This window comes from Ambystoma mexicanum, chromosome 14, assembly GCF_040938575.1.
Source record: "Ambystoma mexicanum isolate Mex_15411 chromosome 14, UKY_AmexF1_1, whole genome shotgun sequence".
Taxonomy (NCBI): domain Eukaryota; kingdom Metazoa; phylum Chordata; class Amphibia; order Caudata; family Ambystomatidae; genus Ambystoma; species Ambystoma mexicanum.
The window spans coordinates 240,276,384-240,294,833 of record NC_090940.1 but is presented as its reverse complement, the minus strand read 5'-3'; the positions used below and the strand labels follow the sequence as shown (position 1 = coordinate 240,294,833).

Below are 18,450 nucleotides of genomic sequence, written 5' to 3'. Positions count from 1 at the left end.
CAGTGGAGTAGACAAGTACTGGTATACCACAAGTACACCTATGTCGTAGTAGCTGGTGAGAGGCGCATAACATAAATGAAGAAACGTATTTTTGAGTCACCTATCTCGCTTAAACTTTAAAAAATCTCCATTTGTCTTTGATTCTTCCAACACTAAGCCATCTGCCTCACATTTGAAAGAAGCAATGCAGTTTGCTATCAGTTGGATATTGCGATAGAGTTTTGGGTCCCATTTATCTTCAAAATCCCCTATTCACGGTCTGGCTCCATGTTAGAGACTAGAAGACTACTATAGAGACTTGGTAGTGACCAATGGGCAGGGATGCACAATGTAAACTTATAAAAGACTCTTAAGTTGTCCTGATTCCTTATACTTGTATCATTATACTGTTCAGCACAGGCCTAGTTGCTCTAAATCCAGAGTAACACTGGAGATGCTGGTACAACCCTTAATGGCACACAGCTCACCGGAAAAGCATTTAGTTTGCTGCTGTCCCATCTGGCCATTTCAGTACTGCATATTAAAAAAATTGTTCATGATGTGATGTGATTTCGGAATTTTCACGGGGCAGGAAGGATGTGCTAAAAGTATTACTTTTTTAATATGAAAAGCAAATGGAAAATGGGATTAAAAAAGCAAAAATCCACCAAATCGCTACACTGACTTATAGGAGCCTTTTTAAAACAGTTTTGGATTTATGAATGGACTTTTTACAAGCACGTGTGTGCTTCTAAAAAGATGATTAAAAAATAATGAGTTTCTATTTTTGGCTCTGCTTGCCCATAACCATGTCTTCAGTTGCTAGGAGCTGGCATCGTTTTCTTTGGTGTTTCAGCTTCAGCTATCCTTCTCGCATCCTCAGATCTTCTCAATCTTCTTTTTCTACATACATTCTGGTCTGAGGTTCTAATCTCTGCTATGCCAGCCTGTGCAATCAGCACCTTGTTCTCCTTCCTAGGGTGTTCTGAGGCTGCTCTCAAGTTGATCCTATGACTTCTCTATATCTTGTTTTTGGGGTTTATTACATGTGATATTCAGTGGCTATTGATGAGTCTTACATTACCTCATCTTTTTAATGGCCAATTAAATGTAATTTCGAGTGCAAAATGCTGAGCCTTACATTTATTCTCCACCCCACTAATGTGGCTGCCATATCATATCTTGTTTGCTTATTTGTCATTTTTATTTGTATAAAATGTCACTAGATAATTGGGCCCTAGTTGGACTTATGTTTTCTTATCAAACATTTTACCTTATTCTTGTTTCCTGTCTGCTGGTTGTCATCATATTTGTTAAAAACGTTCCTATATTATTTGGATCCTGAATACTACCCTTATCTGTATAGATCCTCCATCCTCCATCTTTTGTGGCTAATTGATCCAGGAGATTATAGAAGGGACTCTTTCCAAACTTGATATTTCCTGTGTGCCAGCAGATTGTAAAATAACCTATTGTGCCTTTCAATTACTGAAAGTAAAAAAAGATGGCTTTTTATTTACCTGTTAGGACTTTCTACATAATTGAAACCTTAATATATGTATTTAACTAATATTCTCTATAGGCAGGCTCTTTCTAAGTGCTTAAAGAGGTGTCTATGTGTGTGAATTGAATGCATAGCTACTTGAGATCTTGTATGGCACTATAGTAATGATATATGTATCTAGTGAATGCATAGCTACTTGCGGCCTTTAGTTTGTGCTTCAGTAATGATATATGTACCTATAGTGACTTCATGATCTTAGTACATTGCTATCTTTATAAACCCTACTGTTCTAAACTGGGTCTTGCCAATTGATATGTGAGTGTATGCATACAGTTGTCACATGGGTTGGAACCTGCTCTCCAACCTTGACTCCAGTACCCTCTGTGTCCTCATCTTACTTGATCTCTCTTCTGCCTTTGACATGGTCAACCATGCCACCCAGCTCAACTGTCTCTGTTATAACCTGGGTATCACTGATCAGGCCTTGGCTTGGCTGACCTCTTTTCTATCCGATCGACACTCCCAGGTCCAACTTGGGTCCTTCCTCTCCTCTATCTCTCTCACTACCTGTGGTGTTCCCCAGGGGTCTAACCTCTCTCCCTGGCTGTTGAACCAATACCTTGCACTTCTTGCTCAATGCATTGCTGCTCTCTGCCCCAACTTTCAGTGCTATGCGGACGACACTCAGCTCATTTTCAGGCTCCCTTGCACCACCTCTTCTCCTTCTTTCATCTCTGACTGTCTTTCTTCTATCCAGGAATGGTGTGCTGCCAACGATCTATGCCTTAATGCTAGTAAGACTGAGATTCTCCTCATTGGCACACCTACTCCCTCCTTTCCTGTTGCTCTCCGGCTGGCCTCTCTTGGCCCTCTTCCTTCTCCCATCTGTGAGGCTAAAAACCTTGGGGTCATCTTCGACTACACTCTCTGCTTCTCTCCACACATCACTACCAGCTGCACCTCCTCAGGGGTATTATTCCTTAACTCTCCTTGCCCCAGAAGCTCACTGTCTCCAGAGCTCTGGTTCTCTGCAGGCTGGATTACTGCAACAGCCTCTTTCTAAATCTGCTTGCTTCTACTCTCCGCCCTCTACAACTCATCCAGAACAGGACTGCGATACTTGTCCTTGGCCTCAAGCCCTGGGATCATATCTCTCCAGGACTGAAATCTCTGCACTGACTCCCAGTGGCTGTGAGGATTAAGTTTAAAACCCTCAGCATTGTCCACAAGGCCTTCTAGGGCCTGGGGCCTCAATACCTTCAACTTTCTCTTCCTAAATATCTTCCTTCTCAAGCTCTTCGCACATCCGTCTACAACTCCATCAGGGTCAGTCACTTCTACAAGCAACCAGTTGGTGGTAGATCTCTCTCTTCGGCTGGGGCCTCCCTCTGGAACAGCCTCTCTGAAACTTGAGGAGAACGATCTCTGGTTCTGGAAGCACCTTAAAACCTTCCTCTTTGCTTCTGCTTTCTCTCGTCCTCTCCCCTGCTGAACTCCTGACAGAAACTGCACTGGTCACCTGGCTACCGTCTGATCTCGGGCCCAGGTCCTCATCCCGCCAGGAGCACACCTGCACTGCCTCCCGGCCAACTCCTGCACTTGGAGGCTGTTCCTTTATCACTACAGCCCCAATAGCTCTCAACACTTTGTCTGCACTTACCCTTGCACTTGTCACTAGCTGGCTGCACTTTTACCTATTGTTTTATTTATTTTATTTATTCTTTACTGTTGTTCCTATGTATTGCACTGCCCACTCCCCTTCACCCACACTTACCCTCTCCCCCAACCCCTGCACTTGTGCAATCTCAATGTCACCTGGCCTAGTAGGATCGTTTGTTCCCTCTCCATTGCCTCGTCGTGCCTTGAAACACTTGTGTATAGGCGTGTTATAAATGCCTTATCATATCATATCATGTCCAGATCGCAGCACCTCATAGACATTTTAGATTGCGAAAAATATACTGAAATATGGAGAATAAGTACAGGACAGTGGAGGGGGCTGGGAGGTGCTTCATAGATGGGAATAATTGGTGGAAGAAGGAAAACACATTGGCGGAATTAATTAGAAGCTTTGCAATAGAATCACGTAGGATGTATTATATATACATAATAGTTATAAGATGAAGTAGTGCTGTGTTTAAGAGTGGCCTGAACCCTCGCAGGCCGTGTTTGAAGACACAGAACAATGAGGCGTCATCCCTCGCTTCACCATCACATTCCGATTCCCAGATGCCGCAAGGAACATGCACATACCCCCACATCAGTTAGGCCATTGAAGAAATTAGGCAGAAATGTGTGCAGCTGAATAGGTGAAGGGCTGTGGCCCAGTACCAAGGTCATATTCCTGGGAGTTGATGCAGAGGTATTGGGTTGCCAAAAAACAAACCAAGATTTAAGGCACTAGCACCCACCACCCACCCCAGAATGATGGTCATTCTATTTGAACTACCAGATGTGCAGGGAAATGGGTCCTAAATCCTTTGCTAACTGGATTGATTAGTGGGACACTAGGTTTACTCTCGCAGAGTAGAACTGATAAAGGGGAAATCAGAGAACAATGTAATCTATGATTTGTGCCAGGGACAGCTAAGAGTGATGCCCATATAGTCGGGAGGGCATGATGAGGTTGCCGACGTGTCTGGGATGAGAAAACAGCTGCTTTGTTAGCAGTAACCAGTCTGATCTCAAGGTTGTCTGCTGAGTTCATGTTGATAACCAGTTGATACCACGTGGTTAGTATGAAAGGTAGGATGGTGCCAATTGAATTTAACCAATTGCTTTGCAGCATTCAAAGATGAACGAGGATGTTACCCACATGTTGTGAAGTCGGAAAAGAAGACAGTGGAACCAATTGAAAAATGAGCTATATGTAATCATTAGCTTGTACATATGCGGTAGCCAATGAGAGTGGGGGATTAACACTGTGATTAACACTATATGTTAAGTGCGTCATGAGTGATGATTTTTGTGTTTATAACCTGAATCTTGTACGAAGGATGAGAGAGGACTCCATGGCAGTGTCTTTCTCGAAAAAGGGTGCACCTAGCCTTTTTCCCTAGTGGGTTTTATTTTCTTGGTCTTTTCGCTGCTGAGTTGCCCTACAGATGTATGCTGTACAGAACTCTAATTACTCAGTTGTCCTTATATACCCCTGCTTCTGGTCAAAATGCTGAATGTTGAGGTTCCAAAGCTTATGTCTACCCCAGAAAAAAATGAATACATGACCGTGGGTTATCAGCCAGCTCTCGGGATGCAGTGGGTTCAGCGGTGCATTCAGCAGGAGAACTCCACTCTTTACATATACAAAAAACCTCAGCAGACATTTTAGATTCAAGGGTGACTGGATTGTGGAGAAAAGTCTTCTTCTTCCACTTCCACGTCAAAGGTTGCCTATAAGGCTGCAAAGTTTGTGTATTTTCGTCTTCCACTTGATGGTAGTATAATAACTTCTCAGGTGTTTCAGATAGTTCAGTTTAGTTCCATTATATCTGGATTGTCAATATAACTTGAGAGAATTTGTGTCTTTCGGTGAGCAGGATGTTGTAGAGGAGCAGCTGAATGCCTCTGCAGAAAGTCCCGCCCCCGATCCTTCGTATATGTTGGAAGCCAGAATCACGACATGCACAACACCAGTGATCATGCCTATTCCACAGAGAGTCTTTGAGAAAAGTTATCCATTGAGTAAACCCTATCTGATGATGCCATATTGGGGCATTATATGCATTGCAAATACATATCTCAAGGTTGCATCTTAAGAAACGTCCACTGATATTCTTACTTTCAATTATTGCCTGTGTGCTTAGCAGCAACATCACTTTGCCTCCTAAATACCATATTCCTAGTCCCACCAATCACAATATCCAGATGGACTCTACTTTACCCATGCATGAACCTATAATTTGCCTTCCTTAAAATAAGGTATGAAACCAGAGAACATCGTTACCATTGATACTATACACACTAGAATAACAAATAAACATGCCATCAGTCTCCCCAACCTCTTTGAGGACCTTATCATGAATTTCCTATGTGCAACAGAAACCCTGTTTACCAGTAAATACACTTTCAGAACTAAGAAGGCGAGACCAGTGACTGAGGCAAGAGAAGGGAAGTGGGGACAGAGAGAACCGCTGAAGTGCCACAGATGCACTTGCGCGAAGCACTTGGCCAACGACAGAGAATGTCCTGCAAGAGACAAAGGGCCTCATTACGACCCAGGCGGTAAGTTACCGCCTGGGTCATACCTTTACCACCATGGCGTAAACTACGTTTACGCCATGGTGGTTGGCGGACTTACCGCCCCATTCCGAGGTGAGTGGGGCGGTAAGTCCCCATTAACCCATTTACCCTTCCCCATTCCCATTTTTGCCCCATAGGGCATAATGGGAGTGGGGAAGGCGTTAATTACGCCACCGTAAATTACGGTGGCGTAATTAACAATAAGGTCCCTTAGCGCGATGGATTTTAACACCTGCTAAAAGCAGGTGTTAAAACCTCCATGGCGCTAAGGGACCTCGGAATCAGGCGGTAAGGGTCGGCGCTGTTTACGCCGCCGTAAACCCCTTACCGCCTGGGTCCTAATGAGGCCCAAAGAGTGCTCAGTGTGCAAGAAATTTGGACACTTCTCGCTGGTATGAAGGTGGCGAAATAAAAAGGTTACGAACGTTTATGCGGATTACAACACTGAAGGAGAGTCCTCATCCGAAGAAGAAGGGAAGCCCACAGTGTTAATGGTGAACAGCCATGAGCCAGGAGAGAGAAGCCCCACTTTGCCATCAGAGTGAACGGCATGGAGACGAGAGTTATGGCAGATTCAGGGTATGACCATACTGCCACTTCGCACATACAAAGAAATTATGTGCACCGAAATGGTTGAAGTTCTCAGCACCCGCCACAAGTCCACAGTGTTTGGAGGTGCATCCATTGACCTATTAGGATACATCAAAGGAAGGGTAGAGTTGAAGGGGAGAGAAACCACCACAAGAATATATTTCAGCCAGGAAGGCCCAGCAGTCCTAGGATTGGGACGATCAAGCCAAACTCAAAATCAAACTAGAACCCAGCGCGGAAGATCAAGTATTAACGGTCAGTACAAGAGGAGCGCCGGTTGTCAAAGAGGATTTCCAAGCTGTTCTCGGAAGGGCCAGGAAAAATTAAGAACTTTGTACATAAGATACTACTCAAGGCAAATGCAGTCCCCGTAAAACTTAAAGTGAGGCCTGTGCCAGCGACAGCCGGAGACGTACTCAGATCCCAGCTCGACAAAATGGGGAAGGAAGGCACCATTGAAGAGGTGGAAACCTCAGAGTGCCTGAGTCCTGTTGTCCTTATCAAGAAACAAAACTCACAGGACTTAAGAGTATGCATTGATCTTTGCAGTCTCAACCTGGAAGTGATCTCAGATAGCTACCCCCTCCCAAGAATAAATGAACTCATCCTCATGATGAAGGAAGCCAGAGTGTTCTCCAAGTTAGATATGAGGGATGCGTATCATCAAATTCACCTGCACAAAGACTCCAAGCCACTGACTGCATTCATTATCCGATTTGGCTCCTACCAGTTCACCAAGATGCCCTTTGGCCTGTTGTCTGTGGCATCAGCGAATGGTGGACTTGTTACTACGCGAAATAGGAAATGTGTCCTATTTCCAGGACGATATCTACGCCCCCGATGAACATACACATGAAGTCATTCTCAAGAAGGTCCTCACCAAACTACATGATGCTGGAGTCAAGCTGAGGTATGAAAAGTGTGTCTTAAGGGCACGGGAAGTTGAGTATTTGGGGTACAAGATTTCTTCCCAGTGTATAAGCCCTAAACAAAACCTGGTACAAGCCATAATTAAGGCTCCGGAAGCCAACAAACAAGGAAGAAGTGAGGTCATTTCTGGGACTCCCAGAATATTATGCCAAATTCATCCCAAAATGTTCAGAAATCGTGACGCCACTAAGAAACCTACTCAAAAAAGGGACAGTTTGCATGGATGGAGGCCCAGAAGGAGGCCGTAGAGAACATACTAGGGTGCATAGTGGAAGCTCTGTGTCTACAGCCGTTCAATCCTGAGTGGAGTACAGTTATCACCACGGATGCCAGTGCATGTGGTTTAGGCGCAGTACCCACCCAGAAGAAGGGGGACGCAGAACAGGTTGTGGCATTCACCTCTAAAGCCCTGTCCACGGCCGAGAAGGATTATTCCACAGTGGAGAATGAGATGCTGGCCTGCGCATGGGCTGTGGAACCATTCAGGACTTATGTGTGGGGCACCAAATACAAACTGGTCACCGACCATAAGCCCCTCATTCATATGCTCATTCCAGGAGGGACAAAATCATCGACACCCCAGTTGGCACGCATCGCAGCCAAGCTGCAGGAATATACTTTCGAAATTAACCACATCGCCGGGGAGCGAAATGCCCAGGTGGACTGCATGTCAAGTCTACCGGAGGACACCACCTTCTTGCAGGATGAATGTATCGTAGCGTCAATCCAAGACCTCAGGGGCCCAGACTTCCTTGAATTAAGCGAGGGGTATTGGAATGAAGAAGACAGTAAAGACCTCACGATGGTGAGACTCAGGGTGTGGGTTTGGAACGGATGGCCAGAAGAAAGGGCGTACCAGAAGGCATGGGGCCGTATTGGAAAGTGGCAGAATAAATTTCAGAGGCGGACGGATTGATCACGAAAGGCGATAAAGTGATAGCACCGGTGGGGATTAGAAAAGTCATCCTATGCAGACCCCACTCAGAGCATCTAGGGAACATCATGACACGGCGAAGACTGAGAGAGGCATACTGGTGGCCTGCCATGGACCAAGAAATTCCCGCAATGACAGAGAGATGTCACGAGTGTCTCAACAGTGACAAGCAATTGAAGACCAGGCAAGCTCCAATGATTCCCATCGAGATCCCTGAAGCAGTGTGGTTCAAAGTGGGGTTAGTTTTTATTGGACCATTGGAGGCAATGGCGCCCGAGCATCGGTACGGCATAGTACTTGTGGACTACCTGTCAAAGTGGGTAGAAGCAGAGTTTGCCCCCAACATCACAACTGCTACGATCATAGAAGTCCTCACATACATAGTTCAGAGGGAAGGTCTCCCCAAAGAGATAGTCACAGACTATGGTGTACAGCTAGTGTCGAGGGAAATGGAGTTATTCCTGCACAAACACAACATAAATTAGAGAAAAGCTGTGCTGTACCATCCCCAAGTGAAGGGACTAGTAGATAGAGACAATAGGTTTATTAAAGGCGCCATCCAACTAGCAACCACTTCAGGTATGGATCCCTTCAAAATAGTGAAGGAGATAATTGCAGCCCACAGGTTAACTCCCAATGGCATCACACAGGTTTCGCCATTTTGAATGATTGAGAGGGAGGAGAGCAGCATCCATACTGGTGCCACCATGGTTGACCAGAGTAAGAGAGGATGACGAAGTAGATACGGCTGAAGTGATGTGGAGGCTGGAAAACAGCAAGGCATGCATGTAAAGATGGAGCGACCAAAGAAGGACGACCCAAGGTCCCGTGTTCAAGGAAGGAGATTGGATCAAAATACGACTACCTAGCAAGAATCAAATGACAGGATCGAAGTTCAGTCAACCAATAAGAGTTATCCATAGAGGGACAAACCACATCCACACTGAAGGTGGCCGCATGTGGAACATGGAGCGAGTAGTAATGTTCGAGAAGCATCGTGAAGCAGAAAGGAAACAAGAGGAACCCAACTCCTGCAAAAGCACTGACAGAGAGGTTACCTCAGAACAAGAACTAGAAGCCACTGTGAGAGAGACTGCGGAAGGAGGAACAGAAGGAGATGCATCAGAGGCCACCCACGAAACGAGTGAGATGCTGGACACAAGTGGCAGGAAAGAAGATTGGCTGAGAAGGCAGCACAGAAGACCGTTGAAGTATAATGACTATGTTATGCAATGAACTTTGCTATGTCATCAAGGGGAGGTGTGTTGGGATCCCGCGAGATCGCGCAGTCTCGCAAGACCTTGCGACTCACCCAGAAGGGCCGGGACAAAAGAGCGTGAAGGAGATTAGAGCTGAGAGTAGTCACGGAGCAGATCAAGCTCCCGGCGCTCCTCACACAGGAGTAGCAGTACTTTGGCTCCAGTGACATTATCCCTTCACTCCACACAGCTCAGTTTATGGCCAGTTTCCCATGGACTAAATGCTGCACTTATTATTATGCTTTGCACTGCTGTTATTGCTGCAACAATAAAGAGTTAAGCTTACTACCCAGGAGCTTCTGTAATATTATTCCACAACAGAAGAGTTTCAGCTTTTTCCTAGAACTCATAGAGTTCTGCTAGTGATGCTAGTCAAACATTTCACAGAAGGCTGCAGGGAGCTCGATTGCTGTATACGATGAGGAAGTATGCAATAGAACACTTTAAAGCATGTGATGCATGAGGAAAACAGGATGCAACGTATGAAGTACGCATGTTATCTGATGAGGTGCGAGTAGGGTTCACTGAAGAAAGTGGGGGTTCCTTTGAACAGGCACCACTATGAGGCTTTTATATTGCTATGTGATAATCATTGGGATGAACAGAGTGGTGAGCAGCAGTAAATCTAAGAAGGAGGCCATTGTGCTGCGGTTGGGCAGTCCCAATTGAGTCTCGGGGAGCCGAAGGTACAGTACACAAGAAGACATTGAGCAGCATGTGTGGTGGTTCATGGAGGTGTTTGCTGCAGATGTTTTGTAAACAGTATGCACCTGGCTAATAAAGTGCAGTAGCCAGGTAAAACACGGCAAGGAATGAGAGACAATGAGTATGCCAACATGTGATGGTTAGTAAATGGGTAAATCTTGAACCTAGTGTGCACAAGATACATGGGGGGGATCAATGAAGCTGTGGGAGTTCAAACACATAACAGGGCGTTAGGTGGAGTGCAGCACATGCAAACAGCCCAAGAGAGTAGGAGAGAAAGAGAGACCGAGACAGAGAGAGAGAAGAGAGAGACACACACACACGCTTGAGTGTGCCTCAAGCAGAAAGTCTGTCTCCAACCAGGAGAAATGAATCAGGGATTCATACTGATTTACCATGTGCCAGAGAGAGTCAGAATAGTGTGGAGACAAGGGAGGTGTGGTCATAACAAAGCAGAGGTTGGGGTAATCAGAAGCCAGGGGTATAGAAAGCAAGTGAGAGAAGGAACAGGCAAAAGGCAAAGAGGGGTCAAGAGCAAAGGGTGAGGAAGGAAAGTGGAGGAGTATAAAGAGGGAAACAGTAAGAGGAGTAATCTAGGCCCAGACCAGAGGAGAATCTTGCGGAGGAGGGCCAGAAGAGGCCAAGGAATAGGATGAGCTTGAGAAAAGTGGGAGATGAGACAAATAAAATTGAGGTGGGGGTGAGGTACAAGGAACTAGAGTGGCACAAGTGTCCACTATGGAGGAATGGATAAAAGCGGAACAAGTACGTAAGAACAGAGAGGCAAGACATAAAGCAATGGAGAGGTGAACTACAGGGAAGTTAGAGTGGGACAGGTAGAGGTACTTACACAGGCTGCAAATCAAGGCTGAGCAAACCAGCAGTAGGAAAAAGGAACAGGAGGGGGTGAGCTTGCTGAAGAGGCTAACAGGCGATATGCTTCTCCAAACCTGCCTCCACTGAGCCACTGAGGTGAGACCCTAGCTCTGCATCCAATAGAGGTGAGAGACCCAATCGCACAGGGCTAAGTACCCCCAATGGAAATTCAGCGGAGCGTGAGAATGGTGATGGACTGTCTCTAGTGTGGGGGGCGAGCCTCTGGCTCCATGTAAGTGGCTAAGCATGTTGAGGCTGCCTCAAGAAATCTTTTTGTCGAAATAAACTCCATGTTCTCTCATGTATGTCCTGTTTTATAATAGGTAGACAAGAGATACCATGCCATTAAAGGTGAATGGGACAGCAAAGAACATATCTCTCAAGGAACAGAAATACTGCTCGAGTCTATTGGACAGATCGAGAAGAAGTTCCCAGACTGGACTGCAGAACAACAATTGAAAGGTGTGTGCATAGACTTTTATCTATTGAAAGAATTGGTGAACTGTTCTCCGAGCTGACTTTCATGTAGATAGGGCATGTTGTAGTTTTAAAAGCAGCTTCATCTTAATGTCACCTTATATTTAAACAAAATACTATCATTACACTGAGACTGCTATCTGCGTAATAACAGTGTCCTTAATACGTAACGGCACAATTACTTACTTGCATTTGTTATCACTCTTAGTCCTATTCTTCCTCTTCATGGTCCTCACTTATTAGGAATACCAAAGAAACCTAGGGGCCTCATTCCGAGTAGGGCGGTAAGGGATACCGGGCACCGGTAAGGAAACCGGTGCCGGTAATCGCTTACCGCCCTACTATGAGGTCCCTTAGCGGGTCCCCCCTTTAATGCCTGGTCTGACCAGGTGTTGTGGACGGGACCCGTTAAGGGACCTTGAAGCTAATAGCGGTACCGCAATTTGCGGTACCGTTATTAGCGCCTTCCCCATTCCCATTGAGCCCTATGGGGGCTGAAATGGGAATGGCATTTTCAATGGGGACTTAACGGTCCCGCAAAGGTCGGACTGCACTGGTAAGTCCCCATTGAACCAAGCCTGGGTCGGTATCGGTATGGGAGGCAGTCATGGCGCAAATAGCGCCATGACTACCACCATACTCGTAATGACCCCCTAGGATTTTGGAATAATTCATACAGGCATGTATTCAAAATAGGGAATTTCATGTTATGCAAAGCGCTTTTGGAAATTAAAAAAATAAAACTGTTCCAACTAATTCCAACTTCTCGGCATGGGACTGTTATTGGGGTGGTTTTATTCACAATGATTGTGGACATCCCCAAGATGTAAACTGGGAGTGCAGGTGGGGTGTATAGAATCTGATGATAAAAATGGGGGGCAATAGAAATGATTACTGGTAACTAATCTTGGACAATACTTCTACTTCCATCTCCTTCAGTAAAGGTCTTACTGATGAGGAATACATCAATAGTCATATGCTTGTGATCAAGCAAAACCATAATGGCTATTGTATGATTATTTGTGCTAATTGTTATTCTCTTTCTAAAGAAATTCCCAAAATGCACGTTGAAATTGCCAGGAGAACTCCAAAACAACCAACGAGGATTCTGACTTTTCCTCTGGGGTGTGGTCATGCTGCCAAACATTCTGGTGCACTACCCACATGGCTACCCTGCGAGTGGCTGCCTGGTTAGCCTTTTGGGCTGCAGCCAAGTATGCAATTGATCACCCCTGAATGCCTGCTCTAAGAGGAACCTGAGCCACAGAGAAATTGTGGATCTGATCAAACACCTCAAGGTGACCTTGGATGGCTTACAACATTTACTTGAAAATAATATTTTGTGTTATAAATTCATGTAAAATGCAAACATTTGCCACAAAGTGTGACCTCTTAGCACAAAATTAAGACCAGCCTAGCCAATTCAGTAAATCAAATATAAAGATGGCTTATGAAGGATGCAGGCATTTCTGGGATGCTTCCTGAAAATTACTTTCTATAACCCTGAGTTTTAAAGAATTGGAGTTTCACAACTTGGAAGAAAGAAATGAGAATGAACAGTCACTCAATTTACTTTTTTAAACTATTGGGACTGTGGCGAGAAGGTCAGAGAAGGGGTACAGAAAAGGAACAGAAGTATAATGCTTAAAACATTCTGAGATTAATATAGATACAAGATCATAAAACTGTGATGCATCATGGAGAGGATTTAAAGGTGATTTGCTCTTTCACAAGAAGCCACTTCAGGGCCTGCTATACTGGTGTAATATGCTCAAAGCGACTGAGCGCAAGAGTAAATCATCAACAATGCACCAACAGGGATATTTGATCAGATACTGTATGTGCCACCTCCACGTCTTCTTTCCTGTACCCCGATGATCAGACTGATGTACCCCTTGGCATCGAGGCAGTTCAATAAATGGGAGCATTCAAGAACAGACTCCACCAGCTTTTGAGTGAACGGGCATTCTCTTACCCCCTGTGTATCTTCCCCCTTGAATCTCTCTTCGTCCAACCTTATTGCTCACAATTGTTATTATGTGAGTAGGTTTCCACGAGAACCGCCACGCCCCTTGCTGTCCGCCTTCCTTGCCCCAACTTGCTAGGCCAAACTGTTAAATATTAACCCATGCTGCATTCTTGTAACCATTGGCCCAAGGGACTATTAAATCACAGTTTCCATCAGATCTTTAAAACATGACCAATGAGATTACAGGTTAATCAATATCTTCATATAGTATTCAAAGGAGTTCAGTGTGTATGTTATATGGGGTTTGCAGGTTTATGCAGGAGGAGCGTAAACCCCATGAGCCATTACAATATTATGAATTGCAACTAGACATGCATGTCGTGTCAAACCATTTCTCAATGAGTTGCCAATTGGAACTTCTGTCCACCTATCTGACTCTGTGTTTCTGCATTACCGCTTCTTCTCCCTCTCTACTCCGTTTGGATATTCTTTGTTATGTGTTGGTTGGTCATGTTGGCGCTACCATGCCTCCGGGCTTGTCTCCAAGCATGTTACAAATAATAAAAAAATAAATAAATTGGACAAAATGTATTTAATGCTTTACAATAGGATGTATATGACAAAAGTAGGCCATTACTCCCAAAAAAACCTTTTCTTATAGAAGCTGCACAATTAGTAAAACATTTTAAAAGTCTCCACTGGTCGGGTGGAAAATTGTTCTAGATGATTTTCTGGGCTTTCTGTCACACGTTTGCCAGCATTCAGCATTGCTGTCAATTCATTACACTTCTGGTTACACTTGGGAAGTAGGAATCGCTTTCCCAGGATTCAGCAGTTCAGGCAACACACTTTGGTCCAGTTCACTCTGAGCTAAGTGCTAAGGACGTCTATGTTCCACCTGAATTCCCGAAGAAATCATTGTCGGCTCTGTCCACTCCTGCAGGTAAGTGGTTAAGTTTTACTTTCACAGACTTTGGCAATTTGGCACTGAGCAACAATTCAATCAGCTCTAGGGTGTTAAATCCACTTTCCGTTGGTGGGACAAATGACAGTTCAGTTCATGCTGGGCTTTAGGACTCAACGTCCCAGCATGTAACACTTTGGAAATAAAAATGACATTTCAATTCATTCGTCACATTGCCACTTCCTTTCCCAGCATGAAGTATTTAAGGAAAATGAGCATTATTTACACTTTGGGATTTAAGACTGACTTTTCCAGTAGGATGCATATTTTAGACAAATTATGGTTCTGTCACTGTGGCTTCAAGACCTGCTATCCCAGAAAGCAATGCATTTTTCCTGGGGTCTAAGACTGACTTTCCCAAAAGGCTGCATTTTAAACAAGTGATTATTCAGATCGCTCTGGTATTCAAGACTTTATGTTTCTCAGCAGGCAGAAATTTAGCAAATGAACATCAAATAAGTGTGTGTGTGTGTGTGGTTGAAGGCACGGTTTCCCAAAATGCACCATTTTAGTCAGTAAAAACGGATTTAGTTCATTTTGACTTTAATGGTTACTTTCTCAGGGTACAGTATGTTGGTCCAGGAATGAGGGATCCAGTCATTAAGGTCTTTAAAGCCTGCTTTACCAACACAAGCATTTAAATGAATAAGGATTACATTTGCTCTGGGGTTTTGGATTCACGCTCCCAGAATTCAGTTTTACAGGTAATGCAAAGTGATTAGGTTCGTTCTGGACTCCAAGACACAGCTTTCAAGCCTCCAGTTCTCCGTTTTCTTCCAGGATTCTATTTTGCCAATGCGCCTCAGGTAACTCTGCCAAATCCCTTTATGCAGCTTTTCTCCTTGGCTACTTTAAGACTCAATGGGCCTCATTACAACCCAGGCGTTAAGGGTTTAACGGCGCCGTCAGCGCCGTTAACCCTTAACGCCTGATTACCATTTTAACGCCTGCTTTTAGCAGGCGTTAAAATGCAAGGCGCTAACCCGCCTTGGTGCTAATTACGGCACCGTAATTTACGGTGCCGTAATTAGCGCCTTCCCCACTCCCATTATGCCCTATGGGGCAAAAATGGGAATGGGGAAGGGTAAATGGGGAATGGGGATTTACCGCCCCACTCACCTTGAAATGGGGCGGTAAATCCGCCATCCACCATGGTGTAAACGTAGTTTACACCATGGTGGTAAAGTAGGGAACTTACCACCTGGGTTGTAATGAGGCCCAATATCCCCCTATATATTATTTCGTACACAGTTGTTCAATGGCACGCTGAATTCTTTTTCACTGAGGTCATTTATGTATCTCTGCTAAACATTTGTTCCTTGTTGTCCAATGCCTCATTGTATTCTGCTTCACCACTCTGCTCTGTGTACCTTTCCACAGCCCTCTTGTGCATCTTTAGTCCTTAACTATCTTGGACTTGTCACACCGTCAATCTGGCTCTCCTGGCCATCTCTCAGTTTCCCTCTCAATTCTCTTAATTAGGTTTAAAGGACTGTTTCATCCAGGCCCTGCTGGATAGTGGAGGGGGTACTGTTAAACAGGAAATCATATTGTGCCTCCTTCTAATATATATATATATATTGGCCCACGCCTAGTCGCTCTGCGAAGAAAACTGCATTGCAAAGTTCCGATTTTAGATCGACTTCGCCGCCATTTTAGGATCATTCGCCATTTTGATTTCTGTTTATATGTGATTCTGTGTTCTAAAATGGTGGACTGTGTTTCCAACTTGTAACCGAGCCTCCCGACCTTTGAGCCTAGTTAATGGTTATACTGTCCGATGGCCAAATGTTTAGACTAGGTAATGAGACCTTGTCCCAAGCATGACTTGTGGTCTAAGGATTGTCTGCACTAACAAGCCTCATCCACGAACACACATCGAGGACAATGTAATGTAAATGTCGAGCGTGGACACTGGCAGAACTACATTGTGAAGGGATATGTGCTAAGGCTTACTGCTAAATCCAGGAATACACTTTGTCATTGTAACTTGTTCAAAATGCAAACCGAAGTAATCCATGTGCATATTATTGTATGAGCCATAAGTGAACTCAGCACAAACTCTAGAACACAGATTATTAACCTGTAGAGGGGCTGGACATTATTACTGAATTGTATAAAAATGCGAATGTCCAGATGTCCAACACTCTCACTCCTCACTCTGAAGGGCTGGTACTCATTGTGATGTATTGCGAGCCAGCTAGCTATTTGAGTTTCTGTTTCTTTGTAACTGTGCAGTAGAATAAAGATCTGTGAATCTTTATAGCCTGTGTTTGGTGTATTTCCTTTTGTGGTACTCAGCCTCGATATTTCCTTGCTTTTACAGATGGCGCCCAAATAGGGACCCTCAAGATTGATGCCATCTCATTGAAGTGTTGATGCGGCTATCGGACCGGGATCGGAGGGTGAAAAAGGGGGCCCCTTTCTTGGATGAGACGCGATACCTCAACAGTACTGCACGACCCGATCCCTGGACGGTGAGCCCGCGGTCCGAGATGGCATCTTGACGAGGGTCCATTTATCGAGGCGTGTAGTTTTGCCAAAATCACCAACCACGTGTGTCCTTTGTTGTCCTTAGTTATCCGATTGGACCTCCTTTGTCCTTTGATCAGGTGAGTCGTAATCCGATTCTTAAGTATCCTGATAATTCGTTTTGGCGCATTGTTCTCGCGAGTACAATTATTGACCAGGTAACACCAGGAATCTGATATACCTGAGAAATTGTCTGCCTGCTTCAGGGCATTATTCCGCAGTGACAGACAATCTTTGGAATTTAGCCACAGGAGGGGTCGCCGGCTTGTACTATGTACTGTAAGCATGGCATTGGTAGTATAGTGTTTAATGATATTTGGAACAGACAAACTAGACATGTTTCCAAACTTCAGTTGCCAACCAATGGTAGCTTTGAGATTCCTCTTATAGAATATTTAGAGTCTATATTGTTAAAGAAAAAGGCTAGACCTGCAGCGTTGGATGTATTACAAAATTGGAAGAAAGAAGGTATACAGCAACTTAAAAGTAGAGAGAAACATGCGCGCCGTCACATGTCCAACGCAGAAAAAGTGTTGTTGTATGATTCAAATAAACAGTCTGAGTCAGTTAGAAATATGGATAGGGCTTTTCAACTTGGTATTCAGAAAATGTATCCATCTAAAGACTTTCATGTGTCTGATGAATTAATTGGCAAACTTCTAAATGAACAAAGGCCTGGTGCCACTGCGCCACCTCTGTATGTACCTATTCCTGCTGCTTTACCTCTTCCTGTAGTCGTTCTTCCTCCCGTAGTAATTCCTGCTCCTATTATTCCTCTTCCTCTGGTTATTGTTCCTCATCCTCTCGTTGCTCCTCCACTTGCACCTCCGCCTTTGCCTACTGTTATGGGTCTGGTAGATTTGCCTTCTGCACCAGTGATAGCACCTCTGTTACCGATTGTACAAGATTTGCCTACTCTTCCTCTTCCAAGTGATTCTGTTCCACTCGTAGTTGATAAGGGAGCGAAATCAAAGATTGTAACTCGCAATACTGTGTCTAAAGAGAAAAAGCGCAATTTGACTGCATGGGCTAGACAATGCATGGAGAGGGGTGAACAATCTCATGTTTTTGCCGCACTCTCTAATCTAGAAAGTTTTCCTGAGAAAAATGTTTTTATCAAAGGTTTGGGAATTCATTTATGTGTAATGTGGAACAGACTGGATGATGTAGGTCTCCCACAAGGGTTGAGGGATCTGAATGTTTTAGCATATTCAAGAGATACTGCGGAGAAAGTATATGAGCACGTCGAGAGGGTTTTTGAGTATAGAAGGGAATTGGAAAGGTTACGAAATGAAGAAATTGATGGTGATAGTTTGAACGCTATTTTTGGACAGAAACGGTTCCTTCCTCTTTGTAAGTCGATGAGTGAGGAAACACGAATTTGCACGAAAGATGCAATTAGGTGGATTTCAGACAGGTCGAGATCTCCCGTAGAAGTATATGACACGTATAGTCAGTATACGCCAGAAATGCAGAGGAAACTGATAAAGG

The 18,450-nt window shown here is 44.5% G+C and overlaps 1 protein-coding gene across 1 annotated transcript in view; it reads left to right on the top strand.

Annotated features, from left to right (window-relative positions):
• LOC138526729 (lysozyme g-like) overlaps window positions 1–18,450 on the top strand; it is a 222,887-nt gene that overhangs the window by 94,098 nt on the left and 110,339 nt on the right. The window contains exon 4 of the mRNA XM_069637378.1: window positions 11,341–11,479. Within this exon, the coding sequence (XP_069493479.1) occupies window positions 11,341–11,479 (139 nt within the window). The remainder of the gene's footprint in view (window positions 1–11,340; window positions 11,480–18,450) is intronic.